Below are 19,928 nucleotides of genomic sequence, written 5' to 3' on the forward strand. Positions count from 1 at the left end.
GGTGACAGGTGTCTGGGAAGACCCCCACTGCCGGACTCCTGTGCTGCGCGCTCCCTCCCTGCAGGCCCTCATCCAGCGAGAGTCCCCACGCGACTCTCCGCCTCTTTCGCCAGCCTCCCAAAGGTCTCCGAGTCTCAGACCCTCTGCACCGTCTCCTCCGCCCGCCGCATGGGGACAGAAGGCTAGGGGCCACCGGGAGCGGCGAGCTCGGGGCGGGGTTCAGGGCGCATGCGCGGTTGCTGTACGGAAGCCCAGAGGAGAGGCGGGGGGCGGTGGCTCAGGTTTCTCCGGGTGGCGGAGACGCGGCTTCCCTGGCGCCATGAACTGGCTGTAACACGCAGGCTGCGCGGCGCGGGGGGCGGGGGGAGGAGGACGCAGCGGTGAAGTTCTCCGCCATGAACCTGAGGGGCCTCTTCCAGGATTTCAACCCGAGGTGAGGAGGCGGCAGCGCCCCCGGGAGTCCGCGCCGCGGCTCGGACGCGGGCGGGTGGTGGGCTCCGGGGAGGCGGGGCGGGCGTGATGCTGCAGCTGCAGGAGCCCGGCGCTTGCCTGACCCTCCCTGCGGGTGCGAACGACTCTCCGGGAAAGGAGTCAGCCTCAGCGCCCGCTGCTTCCTTCCCCCAAGCCCAGTGCCTTCAGTTCCCGGCTCCGCCGCTCCAGCTGGACCCGCCGGGCCATGGCCTGAGGCTCCCGGTCGCCAGCCCAGTCGTGTCCCACGGAATCCCATTCCCCTCTGCTCGCTCCTAGTCATTAGTATCCCAAGTTCGCCCTCTGTTCCATTTTCTCCCACCCCTCTGCCTGCCCTGCATTCTCCGCGCCTCGGGAACATCTCACTTGATCCAACACCACTACCCCCCACATCCCAGCTGTTTCCTCCACTTCCTCTCAGCCCTGAGGTTTTACTTGGATTTATGCCCATCCGGTCTTTTGCTGGCCTCTGTCGAGCTGGTATCTGAAACGTTGAATCCTTGGAGTCGGTGTCAGGGTATGGCAGTACCTTACATAATGCCTTTGGGGGGTGAACCTGATCATTTTCCACACTCATTTTCTCATCAATCTTCACTATAAGTTCATTTGCAGGAAGTAAATATTGCTGTCCTTTTCCAGATGGGAAGCACCCAGTGGACAGTGTGGAGAAAACACTGGCTTAAGGAATCAAGTGTCTGTCCTTGCATTTGCCCAACTGTTCTGTAAGCTGGATGTAAGCTCCCAGAAGCTGACACCATCTCCTCATCTCACTGTCCCCCATCACCTCCTGCCCACCATGTCTGGCACATAGTAGGCACTTATAAAATATGGAGATACACTGAGCTGTAGGACCTGGATCAGAGAGCAGGTCATATGTAACTGGCTGATTCTCAGCCCTTCTGTAAAATAAGGGGTTGACCTAACTAGTCTCTTAAGTGCATGACTCTGTGAAAGGACTATCTACTTTCCTTATTTGCTAATGGGAAGCTGAGCACTCAAAACATTTGTGTGCTTAGTGCTTAAGTCCTGTGCTAGGTGCTTCAGATGCTGGGTCTCAACTTGAGGGTGAAGAAGGACATGTGGATTTCAGATGACTTACAGTACTGACCAGTACCGCATTGTGGGAGCCCAGCAGAGACCATTCTTTGGGCTGTTCCTTGGAGATGAAAAGAAGTCTTGGGGGAGTGTATGCTGGGTGTGCAGTCTTCTTAGGGATGGTGACATATTAAGCTGTGAGCTGCTGTGACTTTCTAGGTACTCTTAGTCCTTTTCAAGTTCATATTATGGTGTGGAGTCCTAGTGTCCCTGTCATTCTGCACTCATTGTTGGCCTTGAAAATAGAGGAGCTGCTCTGCAGTAGGTAACTGAACTGACTGTAAAGCCTCCCCTCTGCCACTCCTAAGGGTTTAGATTGGTGTTCAAGGCAGCAGGGTTTGTACTGGAGCTGGATGGTGCCTTGTGTGTCTCCATTGTTTGGAGAGGGTGATAAGAAAGGTAGTAAAAGCTGAATTGTTTTGTGCCCTTAGGCAACTCATTTATCTGTTTTATCTGTAGAATGAATATAATCTCTCAGCTAGATAGGGAGGCTGAATTAATGATTGATTACAAAGTGCTTTACAAATAGAAAACTCCAAGACTTGTTTGCAAGGTGACAGATAATTGAGAAGCCACAAGAAATTGCCTTAAGTGATTAAACAGGCTAACAACTGCCAAAGCAAAATAGAGCTGCACTTGATAATGCCCTTAACCATTTTTTTCCTTTAGCATATTTTTCCTAAAAAAATAGCATATGAAAATTATAATGAAATACCGTGTATCTAAACAGATTTATCATAACCATCAACATACTTATCAGCCCCTTAATTTAGATTAAAATGCATCTCTACCTGAAAAGTTTAAAGGTATTTTATTCTGTGCCATTTTCGTGATTCAGTGTTGTCAGCAGCATTATCTTTCAGATAATTGAAGAAGACATTGACCAGATATTATTGGTAGGTTTTTTTTTTTTTTTTAGCAGGTGGTATTTCTTGTCTCTTGGGAGCACCTAGTTTTTCACGTGTGCTTTAGTCTTTTTCTGTGCTTGGGAGGGCCTGGCAGACAGCTAGGGAACAAACTGAGGGGTCTAGACAGGAAGATACCTCATGCTGGGTCCTCAAAACTTAGTGCTCCTGCCTTGCTCCCTTGCCAGGAATTCTGAGCCAATTCAACACCTCCCTCCTACTCCAGGACCTTGGCACACACTGTTATCTGTGCCAAGAATATTTCCCTTCTCTCTTTTCTCTTCCTGACCTAGTTAACTCCTGTTTATCTTTGAGTTCTCAGCTTACTTGGTACTTGCTCAGGGAAGCTTTCCTGACTTTTGTTTGTACAGTTGCCACAGTCCACTACACTCCTCTATCATAGCACTTACTTGTACCCTTGCATTTGTCTATGTGCCTATTTGATTAATACCTGCCTCCTGTACTACACTTTAATCTCCATGGGGTCAAGGCCAGGAGTCTGTAATTATTATAGCTTTCATCCCTGAAATAGTATCTGGTTCAATAAATATTTGTGGAATGAATGAATGAGTAATTCTCTAGTAATTCTTGCTGGAAGAGAAATCAAGAAATCTTGCTTTCCTAGTTGTCTGCCACCTGGTTTTCTTTCCTCTCACCCTCTTCCCACCTTTAGTGTATAGCCATCCCATTGGAGAGATGACAAAGACCATGATACTTGCAGAATGTGGCTGCCTTTACTTTTTAGTTTATGTCTGTGTCACAGAAATAGTCATTACCATAGTTTTGTGGGTCCCCAAGTGTGGGCCATGACTCCAGATTGCCTTTCTAATTTTTCTGTCTTGGTGAGTCTGAACCCACTGTTGTGCTGGCAGAGCTCTGGAAATTGCAGTGACAGAGAATGATTCACAAATGTCAACACTCAGATGTGCAGAGCTGCCAGCTGACCCTCTGCCTATTTGCATCTGGCACGGAACTGGTTGATCATGAACTTCTTTTCATAATTTCTCTTTAGTCACTGGCTAAGGTTAAGGCATGCTGAAACAGATGTCCTGGACCCAGAAACAAGTTTTTAAGGCATGCTGAAATAGACGTCCTGGACCCAGAAACAAGTTTTTCCTTGAATGCCTGAGGCTTCCTAACAGCAAAGGGGGAGGTTGGGATCTGGAAGTAGGTGGCATTAGGTAGGCACTCTGCCCTTACCACAGAGCCTTGGGATTTTCTGTTACTTTGGTGGAGATGCTGGCTCAGAGAAGGCCCTTCATCCTGGTAGCCAGGCAGTGCTGGAAGACTATGAAAATACTGATGGGCATTCTGATTCATCCACAGTGAGCTCCTCATGCAAATGGGGTGCATCCGTCAGGTGTGCTGGAATATGAAAAAGGCTGAGAGACATTGTTGTAGGGATTCTGTCATGTGGGCTTGGGATACCGATGAGATTAGTGGTGTTTAGAAACTTGAATATGATTGCTGGTAATAGTTTGCTAAAGGTGGTTACATGGCCTTTAGCAGTTGTTTGCAAATTCTCTTTAAAATATTCATTCATCAAAAATCTTCTGGGTTTCTACTGTGTGCTAAGACATTCGGTGGTGCTCTAACTACAAACAAAACAAAACAAAACAAAACAAAAATAGAATATAGCTCTTCTCTCAGTGCTCAAGCCTAGTAAAAGAAGCATAAATGGTAATATAAATTAAAATTCAGCAGAATATAAGGCATTTCAGAGACAGGAACCAAATGCTTTGGGAATACAAAGGGCAGAGCCACTAATTCTGTCTAGAGCCAGCAGGGAAGATTCCATAGTGGAAGTGACTTTTGAGTTAAATTTTGAAGGATAATCATAGGCTTTTTGTCAGACTAGAGGGCAGTAAAGGCATTTTAGAAAGGCATGGTGTAGGGCCTGGTATGTTTAGATAGTAGTAAGGAGGTCAGTGTGGCAGGAGCACTGCAGATGACCAAATGTGATTTTAAAATACATAGTGTTAGTTCTTACAAATACTCTTTACAGATTATTTTTTTTTTCAAAATAATAATCCATCAGTATGAGTGTAGTGTTGTACTTAATACTCACTACCCAAGTGACTATTTATCTGCTGTTCTATCATATCAAGCCACCAGCAGTCTGAAATTGTCTTGATTTGACTGAGGTTATTAGTAAGAGGAATAACCTATTGGGTACTTACTATGTGCCAGGCACAATGTAAGTACTTTGCATTCATTACCCCTCATCTTTACAACAATGCTGCAAGTTAGATGAGCCTTATTTTGGAGTATTAGAGAGCTTGTTGTGACTTTCCTAAAGTTGTACAAGGCCAAGTCAGGATTCTAATCCAGCTCAGTCTCCTGAAGTATGTGCTCTTTCCTACATTGCTACCTCTCTAGTTTAGTGACAACTTCTTTCTCCCATGACATAGTAGATCTAATATATCAAGGAGCCTTCTGTTTATGTGTTGGAAGAGATTAAACAAAGCAAACCTTATATTGGACCTTATACATTCAAATAAATATTATCACTCAAAGAAGTTACATGGGGAAAAGAGAATATATTTTACCTATTCCATTGCACACATTCCTTGTTACCCATCTGGAATTCCATTTAAAGTCAGTTTACAAATCATATAAGAAACCTCATCTCATTATATTCATATGTCATTTTAAACCAAAATAGTTCTACCTAGTTTGATCACACATCTTATTCACTACACTTGGCTCTGACTGACTTTCGGCTATTTCTAAAAATTGAATCCACACTCAGTGCAGATTTGGCATCATTTAGGATATTCAAAAGAACAGACTGCAGGCTTTCAAGGTGCTTCCAAGAGGAAATCTCCAGAGATGGTTTGAGCAATGAAGAGTCATTGGAATTAGTGCCTTGCCTCCCAAGGGGACTGGTTAAAGGAGACAAGTCTCATTTGAATGTATAATTTATAGTTTTAAAAATGTCATCCCCATTACTTAGCAATTATACAAACATTTTTCTTGGCTATGAGTTCTCTGAGGGCCAGGATTTGGAGATGCTGAATAAATGTGCTGAATGAATGGATGTTGCGTACAAATAGACATGTATCACTGGATAATCTTTGTTGTAAGGGAGAAACAGTGAATTGGAGGAATTGTAGTTTCCTAGGACTCTAGGCATTAAGGTTCTTAATATTGAGCTTGGGGTTTCTGATTACCTTGGATGACAGGTCCGGCCTGTGCAAGATGACTAGCATTTAAGACAGAAGCCTTGAATTGAACTCTGTGTATATGGTCTTTATAACTGGTGATTCATACTTTGCCACATCTGACCTCATAGTCAGAAAAATGATTGCTAAATAAGATTGGTACAAGGAGACAAGTAGAACTTGTCTCCCATAATACTACTAGAGATAAAATAGGTAAAATGTATCATTTACACGGTGCTTTCATATAGTCTTATCTTACATGAAAAATTGGATGAGGAGACAAATTTAAGGTAACTCACTCAAGACCACACAGCTGATAAAATAGCAGATAAGGAACTTGAATGTAGATCTTCCCACTGGCTGTGGGTCATTTTAGTCTCTTTAAGAGTGATTTGTTTTTATTTGGCTTTTGGGCTTATATATATATATATCAGTTATATGTCCTTAAACATTTTTCATCTTAAAACTAGTTAAAATCTCCACTGAAACACTTTAAATTTGGTTAATAAGGTTCTACTCTGTAGGAGGTGCAACCCCCTTAATAGTTTGTGAGAATGTCACTTAGCAGTTTGTCAGTTTGGAACCATTCTCTCAAGCTGTAGGCAGGGATGTGCCACCCAGTGTGTGTGTGCACGTGCGTGCTTGTGGGTGCATGTTTGTGCACACGTACATGGTCTAGTTAAGCCAGTAGCTCCCACTGGAGAAAAATGATGAGTCTAAGGAGTCCAGCTGCATTTTTTTTTGATTCACAAAAAATAGGTAATGTAACTTTTACATTCCTTGTTATCCCTTTGCTATGTCTATTCTTTCTCTCCCTTCCTCCCCACCTGACACAAAACAGAAAGAGGGAATTTGAGCCAGAGCAGAAATCTCTGATCCTGTACTAAGAATGGATTCTGATGAGAGTGTAATAAATCCATTTTAAGTGTAACTGCAAAAGTAAAGTTGAAGAATTACTGAAGGAGGGAAGAGGAGGGGGAGGGTAGGGGAGAGGATGAGTGGAGGGAGGGTAATTGGTGGGACCTCACCTATGGTGTATATTGCAAGAGTACATGTTAAATCTATTAGGAATAGAGTGTAAATGTCATAACAATAATTAAGTGAATGAGGTGAAGGCTATGTTAACCAGTTTGATGTGAGCATTCCAAATTGTATATAAAATTGGCACATTGTACCAGATAAATGCATTAATGTATACAGTTATGATTTAATAAAAAAAATTTTAAATGCTAGAATATCTAGTAGAACCTTCATGTGCTGGTTTGTGGAGAATAAGCAAAGTCTGTTTTTATATTTGGACACTGGTCTGAATGTTTCTTGAAAAGTAAGTTAAAGTAGTTTAGGCTATGACCATTACTTTTTTAAAAAAGTAAATTTTCTTATCAGTGTGTAATTGCAGCATTATTCTCTTGCCAATGAGGCTTAATATTGCCTGTTTGATATGCTGTCATCTTTATATGCTGGGACTTGGCTCCCAAATGTATTAGTGTAATCGAGATACTATACCTTCTTTCCCCAATTAAGAATACTTCTATATATAAATGGCATCTTTAAAATTTTCTAATTAAATTAATTTTTTTATTTGATCAACTTTGTATTTTTTTTTCAAAGAACCAGCTGTTGTTATTACTTATCAGTTCTGTTTTTTTTTTTAATCTGTATTTCTACTTTTTTTTTTTTTTTGAGACAGAGCCTCAAGCTGTCACCCTGGGTAGAGTGCCGTGGCCTCACACAGCTCACAGCAACCTCCAACTCTTGGGCTTAAGCATTTCTCTTGCCTCAGCCTCCCAAGTAGCTGGGACCACAGGCACCTGCCACAACACCCAGCTATTTTTTGGTTGTAGTTGTCATTGTTTGGCAGGCCCAAGCTGGATTTGAACCTGCCGGCTCTGGTGTATGTGGCTGGCACCTTAGCCGCTTGAGCTACAGGCGCCAAGCCTGTATTTCTACTTTTAGTTTTATTATTTCCATATTTTCCTTGTTTTTCCCCAGATTTCTTAGAGAAACTGACTAGTTTTCCTTCATGTCTTTTTTTTTATTCTGCCTACCACAGCTTTAAAAAAATATCATTTATTGGATTAAAAAAATAAAATCTAAATCTGTTGCATTCAACAGTCACACCTGGAAACAATGTTGAAAGTCAAAAAGTCAGACCAACTACAAGGAAGGTGACAGAGGCTTATCATGCCTGGGTGAAGATAAGAGAAATCATTTACTATCACATTAATTTGATAAATTACATTTTAAAGCAAAAAGTATTAAAATGCTAAAAGGACTAGTAATGAATAACTAAATAATGAAAACCTAACAACATGGCCACAGAATGTAAAAATAACCTGACAATTTTTCTTTTAAGAGTACATACAATATTTTCATTATGGGATTCTCTGTGATACCATTATATCATGACAGATACAGTTCCCAGGGCAACTATGGAAATGAACACTACAATAGATTAAAAATGGCATGGTTATAATCAAGAGATTAAATAGCAGGACAAGGAAATAACAATGGTATTGAAAACATAATATTTAAAAGACTTCAGTACAACATTAACAAATATAAGAATAATTACAGACACAGAATTCATGGGCACATTAAATAATGTATAGATTATAAACAAAAAACAGACAGGCATAAATGCTATAAGCTAAATATTAATACATGATCCTCTGCAAAGACTTCACTTAATAAAAAAACAGAGGGTGGGGCTGCGCCTGTGGCTCAGTCTGTAAGGCGCTGGCCCCATATACCGAGAGTGGTGGGTTCAAACCCGGCCCCAGCTGAACTGCAACCAAAAAATAGCTGGGCGTTGTGGCGGGCGCCTGTAGTCCCCCCCAGTTAATGCCCACTTCCTAATCTGAGGAACCTGGGAACATGTTCCATTACATGGCAAAAGGGGAAGTAAGGTAGCAGATGGAAGGAAGTTTGCTAAATAGTTTACCTTAAAATATGGATATTATTCTGGATTTCCTGGCTGGGCCCAAATGTAGTCACAAGGTCTTTAAATGTAGAAGAGGGAGACAGAAGAAGTCAGAGTGATTCAGTATAAGGAGAACTGAACTTTCTATGGCTGACTTTGAAGATGGAGGAAGGGGCCATAAGCTAAGGAATGTGGTGGCCTCTAGAAGCTAAAATAGACAAGGAAACATTATCTCTTAGACTGTCCAGAAGCAACAAAGCCCTGCTGACACCTTGAGTTTAGTGCAGTGAGACCCATTTGTTTGTGGCTTTTTTAGCCACTGGGCTTGTGGCAATTTTGTATGGCAGGAATACGAAATTAAAACAAGGATATTCAACCCATTTATGTTCTCTAACCCTAGTATTTCAGTCTTAAATTATATTTTTGTACTGTTATTTATCCTCTTGTAGGTTCATCTTTTTTTATTTTTCATTTTCTTGTAATAGACTTAAAATTCTTGATTTATACTTAAATTATGTCAAAGACCATAAAATAAAGAGTTTCCCAACATTTTGGTGTTTCTATTTTTATTTGTTCCACTACTCTGTTTTTTTTTTTTTTTTAATTTTTATTTTCTTTTATTTATTTATTTATTTTAGAGACAGAGTCTCACTTTGTTGCCCTCAGTAGAGTGCCGTGGCCTCACATCTCATAGCAAGCTCCAGCTCTTGGGCTTAGGCGATTCTCTTGCCTCAGCCTCGCGCGTAGCTGGGTCTACAGGCGCCCACCACAACGCCTGACTATTTTTTGTTGCAGTTTGGCCGGGGCCGTATTTGAACCTGCCACCCTCGGTATATGGAGTCGGCACCCTACTCACTGAGCCAAAGGCGCCACCCTCTGTTTTTTTGTTTTTTTTTTTTTTTTGTAGAGACAGAGTCTCACTTTATGGCCCTCAGTAGAGTGCCGTGGCATCACACAGCTCACAGCAACCTCCAACTCCTGGGCTTAAGTGATTCTCTTGCCTCAGCCTCCTGAGTAGCTGGGACTACAGGCGCCCGCCACAACGCCCAGCTATTTTTTGGTTGCAGTTCAGCTGGGGCCGGGTTTGAACCCGCCACTCTCGGTATATGGGGCCAGCGCCTTACGGACTGAGCCACCCTCTGTTTTTTTATTAAGTGAAGTCTTTGCAGAGGATCATGTATTAATATTTAGCTTATAGCATTTATGCCTGTCTGTTTTTTGTTTATAATCTATACATTATTTAATGTGCCCATGAATTCTGTGTCTGTAATTATTCTTATATTTGTTAATGTTGTACTGAAGTCTTTTAAATATTATGTTTTCAATACCATTGTTTCTGGTAATTGTATTTGTAGCCACTGGCTTTGGTTAACAAATTGGTTCTGAGTTTTTAGATTTTTGGGATGTTTTTCTCTGCTTTAAGAGAGAAAAAAATTGTTGTTTCTACTTGTTATTTACTGTATTTGTGGTGATAACTCCGTTTCTATCAGTCCCCCACAACCTCCTGCCCTACCAAAAGCCCTTTTCTTGTCCAAAGTCTAAGAGATGAAGTCATTCTTCTCTTGGCATTTTTCAGTATTAGCTCTTTCTTTGTAGCAACTTGTAAAAGCCTATGTTTGGTTTTGAGTATTAATAAGTAATGTGTATTTAGTGCACTGGTTATTAAACTGTTTTCCATAGATCCTTGGGGGGCCTTGAGATCCTTTCCAAGGGTCTGCAAGGTCACAATTATTTTCATAATACTGACATGTTCATTGAGTTGACATTAGCACTTGTGGTACGAAAGCAGTGGTTGGTCAAGCAGCAGATGCCTAAGCACAAATCAGGACAGAGGGGCCAACAACCCTGGTCACTGTTGGATTCTTCACTGCCACGCACTTTGTGGTTTTTTAAAAATGCCAGATTTGCTTAAGAATATCGTTGATTGGTTCGGTGCCTGTAGCTCAAGCGGCTAAGGCGCCAGCCACATACACCAGAGCTGGTGGGTTCGAATCTACCCCAGGCCTGCCAAAACAACAATGACAACTACAACCAAAAAAATAGCCAAGTGTTGTGGCCAGCACCTGTGGTCCCAGCTACTTGGGAGGCTGAGGCAAGACAATCGCTTAAGCCCAGGAGTTGGAGGTTGCTGTGAGCTATGATGCCACGGCACTCTACCCAGGGCGACAGCTTGAGGCTCTGTCTCAAAAAAAAAAATCATAAAATTTGATCTTTCATGAGAAAAATCAGAATTTCTGTAAAATTGTATCTACCACCATAAGCTTGACAACCTTCCAGTGCTTAAAACGATTCATTCAAAGTACAAGAGAGACCACTGTATTTTAATTTAGTGGAGTACAAAAAGCTCATTGATGGGATTTCAGATTTCACATTATTGTTAACCTTTAGGAAACTACCACTTGTTGAGTTTTGGTGTCCTATTGAAGGATATCTACCATTATCTGAAAGAGTTATTAAAATAGTCTGTTCTTTTCTAACTGCATATCTCATATTTTCTTCATATACTTGAACCATAACAACATTTTTCAGCAGAATGTATGTATATATAGTTATTAAAATCTAGCTGACCTCTATGTAAAGTAAATGTAAAGTTTTGCAAAACTATACAAAATGTAAAGTTTTGCAAAACTATACAAAAAATGCTACTGCTGCTCTCACTAAATTTGTGTCGGTTTTGGAAAATAGTTTTTATTTATAATGTTATTCATGTTAATATGTAATATGTTTATTATTATTACTTTTTTTTTTTTTTGAGACAGAGTCTCACTATGTCGCCCTGGGTAGTATCATGGCGTCACAGCTCACAGCAACCTTAAACTCTTGGGCTCTAGAGATTCTCTTGCTTCAGCCTCCAAGTAGCTGGGACTACAGGTACCCTCCACAACGCCCGGCTATTTTTTTGGTTGTAGTTATTGTTGTTCGGCAGACCAGGGCTGGATTCGACCCGCCAGCTCCGGTGTATGTGGCTGGTGTCCTAGCCGCTGAGCCCTCAGTAATTAAAAAAAAAAATTTTATTGTTGGGGATTCATTGAGGGTACAAGAAACCAGGTTACACTGATTGAATTTGTTAGGTAAATTTCCTTTTATAATTGTGTCCTGCCTGCAAAAGATGTGTCACACACCGAGACCCCCACGTCCCTCCCTCCTTCCCTCTCTCTGCTGTTCCCTTCTTCCACCCCCTTCCTTCCTTCCTTCTCTCTGCTCTCCTTTCCCCCACCCCTCCCTCTTTCCCTCTCTCTGGTCTCCCCTCCCCCCACCCCCCACCATGTACTAGGTCATTAATTGTCCTCATATCAAAATTGAATGCATAGGATTCTTCCTTCTCCATTCTTGTGATGCTTTACTAAGAATAATATGTTCCACTTCCATTCAGGTTAATACGAAGGATGTAAAGTCTCCATCTTTTTAATGGCTGAATAGTATTCCCTGGTTTACATATACCACAGCTTGTTAATCCATTCCTGGGTTGGTGGGCATTTAGGCTGTTTCCACATTTTGGCGATTGTAAATTGAGCTGCAATAAACAGTCTAGTGCAAGTGTCCTTGTGGTAAAAGGATTTTTTTCCTTCTGGGTAGATGGCCAATCATGGGATTGCAGGATCAAATGGGAAGTCTAGCTTGAGTGCTTTGAGGGTTCTCCATACTTCTTCCAAAAAGGTTGTATTAGTTTGCAGTCCCACCAGCAGTGTAAAAGTGTTCCTTTCTCTCCACATCCACACCAGCATCTGCAGTTTTGAGATTTTGTGATGTGGGCCATTCTCACTGGGGTTAGATAATATCTCAAGGTGGTTTAATTTGCATTTCTCTAATAATTAGGGATGATGAGCATTTTTTCATATGTTTGCTAGCCATTCATCTGTCTTCTTTAGAGAAGGTTCTATTCATTTTTCTTGCCCATTGATATATGGGATTGTTGGCTTTTTTTCATGTGGATTAATTTGAGTTCTCTATAGATCCTAGTTATCAAGCTTTTGTCTGATTCAAAATATGCAAATATCCTTTCCCAATGTGTGGATTGCCTATTTGCTTTGGTTGTTGTCTCCTTAGCTGTACAGAAGCTTTTCAGTTTGAGTCCCATTTGTGTATTTTTGTTGTTGTTGCTATTGCCACGGCAGTCTTCTTCAGAGTCTTTCCCCAGGCCGATATCGTCAAATGTTTTCCCTGTGCTTTCTTTGAGGATTTGTATTGTTTTGTGCCTTACATTTAGGTCTTTTATTAATCTTGAATCAATTTTTGTGAGTGGAGAAAGGTGCGGGTCCAGTTTCAGTCTTTTACATGTGGATATCCAGTTCTCCCAGCAGCATTTATTGGATAGAGCGTCTTTCCCCCAGTGTATGTTCTTGTTTGGTTTATCAAAGATTAGGTGGTTGTAAGATGTTAGTTTCATTTCCTGGTTTTCTATTTGATTCCAAATGTCTATGTCTCTATTTTTGTGCTAATACCATTCTGTTTTGACCACTATGGCCGTGTAGTACAGCCTAAAATCTGGTATTCTGATGCCCCGGCTTTGTTTTTAGTACTAACAACTGCCTTAGCTGTACAGGTTTTTTTCTGGTTCCATACAAAACGAAGAATTATTTTTTCCAAGTCTTGAAATTATGATGTTGGTATTTTAATAGGGATGGCATTGAATCTGTAGATTGCTTTGGGAAGTATAGACAATGTTGATTCTTCCCAGCCATAAGCATGGTATGTTCTTCCATTTGTTAATATCCTTTGCTGTTTCTTTTCTTAGGGTTTCATAGTTTTCTTTATAGAGGTCCTTCACCTCTTTTGTTAGGTATATTCCTATGTATTTCATTTTCTATTTCTTTTTCTTTTTTTTTTTTTTTTCTTGAGACAGAGTCTCACTATGTCACCCTCGGTAGAGTGCCGTGGCGTCACAGCTCACAGCAACCTCAAACTCTTGGGCTTAAGCGATTCTCTTGCCTCAGCCTCCCATGTAGCTGGGACTGCAGGCGCCCACCATAATGCCTATTTAATTTTAGGTATTTCATTTTCTTTGAAGCTATGGTGACGGGAGTTGTATCAGGGTCCTCAGTAATTTTTAAGCGTGGAAGGGAGTCCTGATACTAAAAATTTTGAGAACCACTGATACAGTGCTTTGTATAAAACACTTTTCATATTCATTGTCTTATATTCACAATAACCTTATGAAGAACATATTATTACCCTAGTTTTATGGATGAGAATATAAGACACAGAGAGGCTATAGGTATTCGAGTCAGCAGCTCTCCAAATCTGATGATCCTCCTATTGTAGTTTATTCTCTTTGAAACTTGCTTCTGAGTTTACTTTTATAGATCCCATCTTCTTCCAGCCCTCCCCCATCTTTTTCTAATTGAAACTTTTTATGTTATTTTTATAGTACAGAAGCAATATGTATACCTTGCAGAAAACTCAGATATCACAAGCAAAAGTGTAAAGATTATCTTTAATCTTCCCCAGTGGAGATAACTGTTAACTGTTCAATATATATTCAGATGCTTTTCTTTCTTGATTTTTTTTTGAGACAGAGCCTTAAGCTTCGCCTTGGGTAGAATGCCGTGGCATCACAGCTCACAGCAACCTCCAACTCCTGGGCTTAAGCGATTTTCTTGCCTCAGCCTCCCAAGTAGCTGGGACGACAGGTGCCCGCTGCAATGCTCTGCTATTTTTTGGTTGTAGTTGTCATCATTGTTCGGCAGACCTGGGCTGGATTCGAACCCACCAGCTCTGGTGTATGTGGCTGGCACCTTAGCCACTTGAGCTATAGGCGTGTAGCCTAATTTAATTTCTTAATGACCAAAAATACTGAACATTTTTTTAAGTGCTTGTTTGTCTTAACACTTTGATGGAGTGTTTGTGTTCTTTGTGTTTCTTGGCCATTTTAAATCAGGTTGTTTTCTTATCTTTTGGTTGTAAAAGTCCTTTTTATGTACTGGATGCAGGTACATTTTTAGATATATGTTTTTAGAGCATGTTCTCCCGGTTTGTGGCTTGGCTTTTTATTTTCTTAATGGTAGTTATATTTTGCAGAATAAGAGTTTTTAATTTTGAATAAGTCCAATTTTGTATCCAATCCAAGAAATCTTCACCTAACCTTAGGTTGTAAATATTTTTTTCTTACATGTTTTAGATATTAAATAATTTTGTGTATTACATTTAGGTCTGTGATACATTTCACATAAATTTTTGTATATATTATGAGATTAAAAGTCAAGGTGCATTTTCTCCACTTATCCATTTGTTCCAGCTCCACATCTTAAAGCACAATCCTTTCTCCATTGAATTACCTTGTCACGTTTGTGGAAAATTAACTGACATAGTTATGTTTGTTTTATTACGACCAAGCAGTGGTCATGGATGCCTGGGTATGCTTTTGAACTCTTTTTGTTTTTTAAATAATGAGCCTATTCTCTTGGGGAATAGAACTCTATTATGTTCTATTTTCCTATCCTTATGTCGATAATAATATCACACTGTCTTTATTACTGTAGCTTTGTAGTAAGCTTCAAAAGCACAAAGGTTGTCTCAACTTTGTTCTTTCTCACAATATTTTTGTGCGTTCTAGATCCTTTGCATGTTCATATGTCTTAGGGTCAGTGTACCAATTTCTATAGAAGAGCCTTTTGGGATTTTCATTGAGATTACATTGAATCTTTCTTTAGTACAACTTGGTTAATTTGGTGAATGTAGTAAGCTAAATAATGGCCCTCAGAGGTAACCACTTCTATCGAACCTGTGAATATTACCTTCTATGGTAAAAGATGTGATTAGACAGAGCCTCAAGCTGTCACCCTGGATAGAGTGCTGTGACATCACAGCTCACAGCAACCTCCAATTCCTGGGCTCAAGCGATTCTTCTGCCTGTACCTCCCAAGTAGCTGGGATCACAGGCGCCTGCCACAACACCTGGTTATTTTTTTGGTTGCAGCCATCATTGTTGTTTGGCGGACCCGGGCTGGATTCGAACCCACCAGCTCAGGTGTATGTGGCTGGCGCTTTAGCTGCTTGAGCCACAGGCGCCGAGCCTTAGTTAAAGATTTTGAGATGCCAAGATTATCCTAGATTAAATGGGCCATAAAGGCAATCATGGGTATTCTTATCAGAGGGAAGCAGAGGGAGATACTATTAAGAGAAGAAGACAGTATGATGAAAGCAGAGAGATTTGAAGATACTGTGATACTGGTTTTGATGATAGAGGAAGGGGCCATGAGCCAAGGAATACAGCTATAGAAAGTGGAAAAAGGGGGAGGGGACCACCCATAGCTCAGAGGTTAGGGTGCTTGCCATGTGCACCAGGGCTGGTGGGTTCAAACCAGCCGGGCCTGCTAAACAAACAAACAAAAATAGCCGGGCGTTGTGGTGGGTGCCTGTAGTCCCAGCTACTAGGGAGGCTGAGGCAAGAGAATCTCTTGAGCCCAAGAGTTTGAGGTTGTTGTGAGCTATGATTTGACATCACTCTACAGAGGGCAACAAAGTGAGACTCTTTCTCAATTAAAAAAAAAAAAAAAACAAGTAGAAAAAGCAAGTAATAGATTCTCCCTTACAGTCTTCACAGGGGAGAGGCCCTGCTGACATCTTGATTTTAGCCCAGTGAGACCCACTTTTGACCTTTGGGTGCCAGAGATTAAAAATGTGTTATTTTAAGCCACTGAGTTTGTGGTAATTTCTTACAGCAACCATAGGAAACTGATACACAGAGGACACAGATCTTAACAGTATTGAGTTTTCTTATCTATGATTTTTTCTGATCTTTAATTTTTCTTGGCAGCTGTTATAGACTGAATATTTATGAACCCTCAAAATTCATAAGTTGAATTCTAATCTCCAGTGTGATGTTATTTGGAGGTTGGGCCTTTGGAAAGTGATTAGGTCATGAGGGTGGAGCTCTTATACATGGAAGTATTACCCTTATTAGAAGAGGCCAGAGAGCTACCTTGCTTCTTTTCCACCATGTGAGGATATGAGAAGTTGGCTATCTGCAACCCAGGATAGAGCCCACACCAGAACCTGACCATGATAGCACCCTGATCTTGGACTTCCAGCCTCTGGAACTGTGAGGAATAAATTTCTGTTGTTTATAACTATTACTCCCCACTCCCCACCCAACCTGTGGTATTTTGGTAGAGCAGCCTAAAACGACTAAGACAGCAATGTTTGGTAGGTTTCATTGTATAGGTTTGAACTTAGTTTCTGTGTTTATCCCTAAGTATTTTATAGTTTTTTTATGCTATTATTAGTGATAGTTTTTTCATAAACTTTAATTTTAGAATATTTTTAATTTGTTTGGAAATTTGCAGTGAATGATAGTGTTTTAAAATTTCTGTTTCCAATTTGTCATTGCTACTATATAGATATGCAATAATTTTTTTGTACGTTTACCTTGTATCCTGCAATTTTGTTAAATTTACTTATTAGATCTAGGAGCTTTTTTATAAATTCCTTATGGTTTTTCTACATAGAAAATCATGTCTCTGAGTAGTGACAGGTTTACTCCTTTCTTTCAAAACTGTATTATTTATTTTCTTTGTATTTTTGTGGGTAAGACCTCTAGTATAGGCCAGGCATGGTGGCTCACACCTGTTATCCTAGCACTCTGGGAGGCCGAGGCAGGTGGATTGCTTGAGTTCACGAGTTCGAGACCAGCCTGAGCAAAAAAGCGAGACTCTGTCTCTAGTAAAAAAAGAAAAACTTAGGCCAGAGGATTACTTGAGCCCAAGTTGGAAGTTGCTGTGAGCTATGACATCACAGCACTCTACCTAGGGCAACAGCTTGAGACTCTGTCTCAAAAAAAAAAAAAAAAAAAAAGACTTCTAGTATAATGTTGAATGGATGTATTGAAGTGGGCATACTTGTTTTATTTCCAGTCTTAAGGGGAAAGTACCATTAGGCATTATAACTATAGGTTTTTCATAGAAGCTCTTCTATTACTAATTTTTTAGAGCTTTTATCTTAAATAGGTAATGAATTATGTCAGTTGCTTTTTCTGTCACTATTTTTTTTTTATTAAATCATAGCTGTGTACATCAATATGATCATGGGGCACCATACACTTGTTTCATAGAATATTTGACACATTTTCATCTCATTAGTTGACATAGCCCTTCTGGCATTTTCCTAGTTACTTTGCCAAGACATCTACATTCCACATTTGCCAAGGCTCACATGTACCCTTGTAAGATGCACCACAGGTGTGATCCTTTCAATCCCCCTCCCTCTTCCCACCTCCCCCCTCCCTCCCCACGCTTTCCCCCTTCCCCATGTTGTTAGGTTGTAACTTGGTTATAGCTTTCATGTGAAGGTCCTAAGTTAGTTTCATAGTAGGGGTGAATACATTGGATATTTTTTCTTCCATTCTTGAGACACTTTACTGAGAAGAATATGTTCCAGCTCCATCCATGTAAAGTCTCCATCTTTCTTCAAGGCTGCATAGTATTCCATGGTGTACATATACCACAATTTGTTAATCCATTCGTGGATCGATTCTGTAACTATTAAGATAATCATGTGGTTTTTCCTTTTCAGTCTATTGATACAGTGACGCATGCTAATTTATTTTCAAGTGTTAAGTCAAGCTTATAATCCCAGCTAAACCACACTTTATTACAATGTAATATTCTTCTCATATATTGCTAGATTCTATTGACTAAATATTTTTGAATCTGTTCATGAGGGATATTGGTCTGTAGTTTTCTTTCTTGATCATGTTTTGGTATCAGGGTAATAGTGACCTTGTAAAATATATTTGGAAATGTTCCCCCTCCTCATCTTTTTCTGCAAGTGTTTGTGAAGAATTGGTGCTATTTCTTCTTTAAATGTTTGTTAGATTTTGCCAGGGTCTGGCATTTTCTTCGTGAGAAGGATTTTAACTAGAATTTCAGTTTCCATGTCTTTCTTTCAAGAAATTTACTGGAATAAAGTTGTTTATAATATCCTCTTCTTATCTCTTTAATATTTATAGGATTTATAATGATAAACCTGCTTTCATTTTTTTTTTCCTTTGAGACAGAGTCTCACTATGTTGCCCTTGGTAGAGTGCTGTGGCATCACAGCTCATAGCAACCTCAAACTCTTGGGCTTAAGTGATTCTCTTGCCTCAGCCTCCCAAGTAGCTGGGACTACAGGCGCCCGCCACAATGCCCGGCTATTTTTTTGTTGTAGTTGTCATTGTTTGGCAGGCCTGGACCAGGTTTGAACTCACCAGCTCTGGTGTATGTGGCTGGTGCCCTAGCTGCTGAGCTATAGGTGCCAAGCCTACCAATCATCTTTATCTTTTCAAGAAACCATCTTTAGTTTCATTGATTTTTTTCTTTAATGTTTTTCTGTTATACTTCATGAATTTCTGTGTTTATATTTACAATTTCTTTACATCTGTTTCCTTTTTAAAAATTTACTTCCTTGGTTGGGCGCGGGGGCTCATGCCTGTAATCCTAGCACTCTGGGAGGCCGAGGTGGGTGGATTGCTTGAGCTCACAAGTTCAATACCAGCATGAGCAAAATTGAGACCCCGTCTCTACTAAAAATAGAAAAACTGAGGCAAGAGGATTGCTTGAGCCCGAGTTGGAAGTTGCTGTGAGCTATGACACAATGGCATTCTACCCAGGGTGACAGCTTGAGACTCTGTCTCAAAAAAAAAAAAAAATTACTTCCTTTTCTAGTTTCATAAGGTTTTTGGAATCATAGAGCAAATCAATAATTGCTCTTTGTAAGTATTTAATGCTGATATCTTCCTTAATTACTGCTTTACTTGTATTTCACAAATTTTGGTAAGCTGTTTTTTCACCTTCATTTAGTCTAAAATATTTTCCCATTTTCTTTATGGGTTTTTTTCTCTTTTACCTATTGATTATTTAGAAGTGTGATGTTTAATTTTTAAGTATTTTAGAATTTCCCAGATATCTTTCTGTTACTGATTTCTAGCTTAATTCCATTGTGCCTGGAAATTTACTTTGTATGATATTAAATTAAGGCTTTTAAGTTTGTTGAACCACTAATGTACACAGCTATGGTTTAATAAAAATAAATAAATATAAAAAAAAGTTTGTTGAACCATCTTTTATGGTGCAAAATGCAATATATCTTGGTGAATGTTCTGTGTGCACTTGAAAAAATTTTTTATTCTGTTGTTGGGAGGAACTTTATCAGTATCAGTTAAGTTAAGTTGGTTGACAGTGTTGTTACAATCATGTATATCCTTAGTAATTTTCTGTCCATGTGTTCTGTCAGTTATGAGAGAAGAGTGTTAATTTCCATTCATAATTGTGAATTTTTCTGATTTTTACTTTGGTTTCATTAATATTTTCTATATTTATTTTGAAGCTTTTCTATTTAAATATTTATGATAAAATCCCCTTGAATCCTTTATCATTATGAACTGCTCCTATTTGT

At 40.0% G+C, this 19,928-nt stretch overlaps 1 protein-coding gene across 1 annotated transcript in view; it reads left to right on the forward strand.

Moving 5' to 3' along the window:
- Positions 1-271: 271 nt before the first annotated feature.
- TMEM185A (transmembrane protein 185A) overlaps positions 272-19,928 on the forward strand; it is a 55,460-nt gene continuing 35,803 nt past the window's right edge. The window contains exon 1 of the mRNA XM_053580460.1: positions 272-433. Coding sequence (XP_053436435.1) covers positions 396-433 — 38 coding nt within the window. The 5' untranslated portion in view covers positions 272-395. The remainder of the gene's footprint in view (positions 434-19,928) is intronic.

The sequence above is a fragment of the Nycticebus coucang genome, chromosome X (genome assembly GCF_027406575.1).
Source record: "Nycticebus coucang isolate mNycCou1 chromosome X, mNycCou1.pri, whole genome shotgun sequence".
In the NCBI taxonomy this organism is placed as follows: domain Eukaryota; kingdom Metazoa; phylum Chordata; class Mammalia; order Primates; family Lorisidae; genus Nycticebus; species Nycticebus coucang.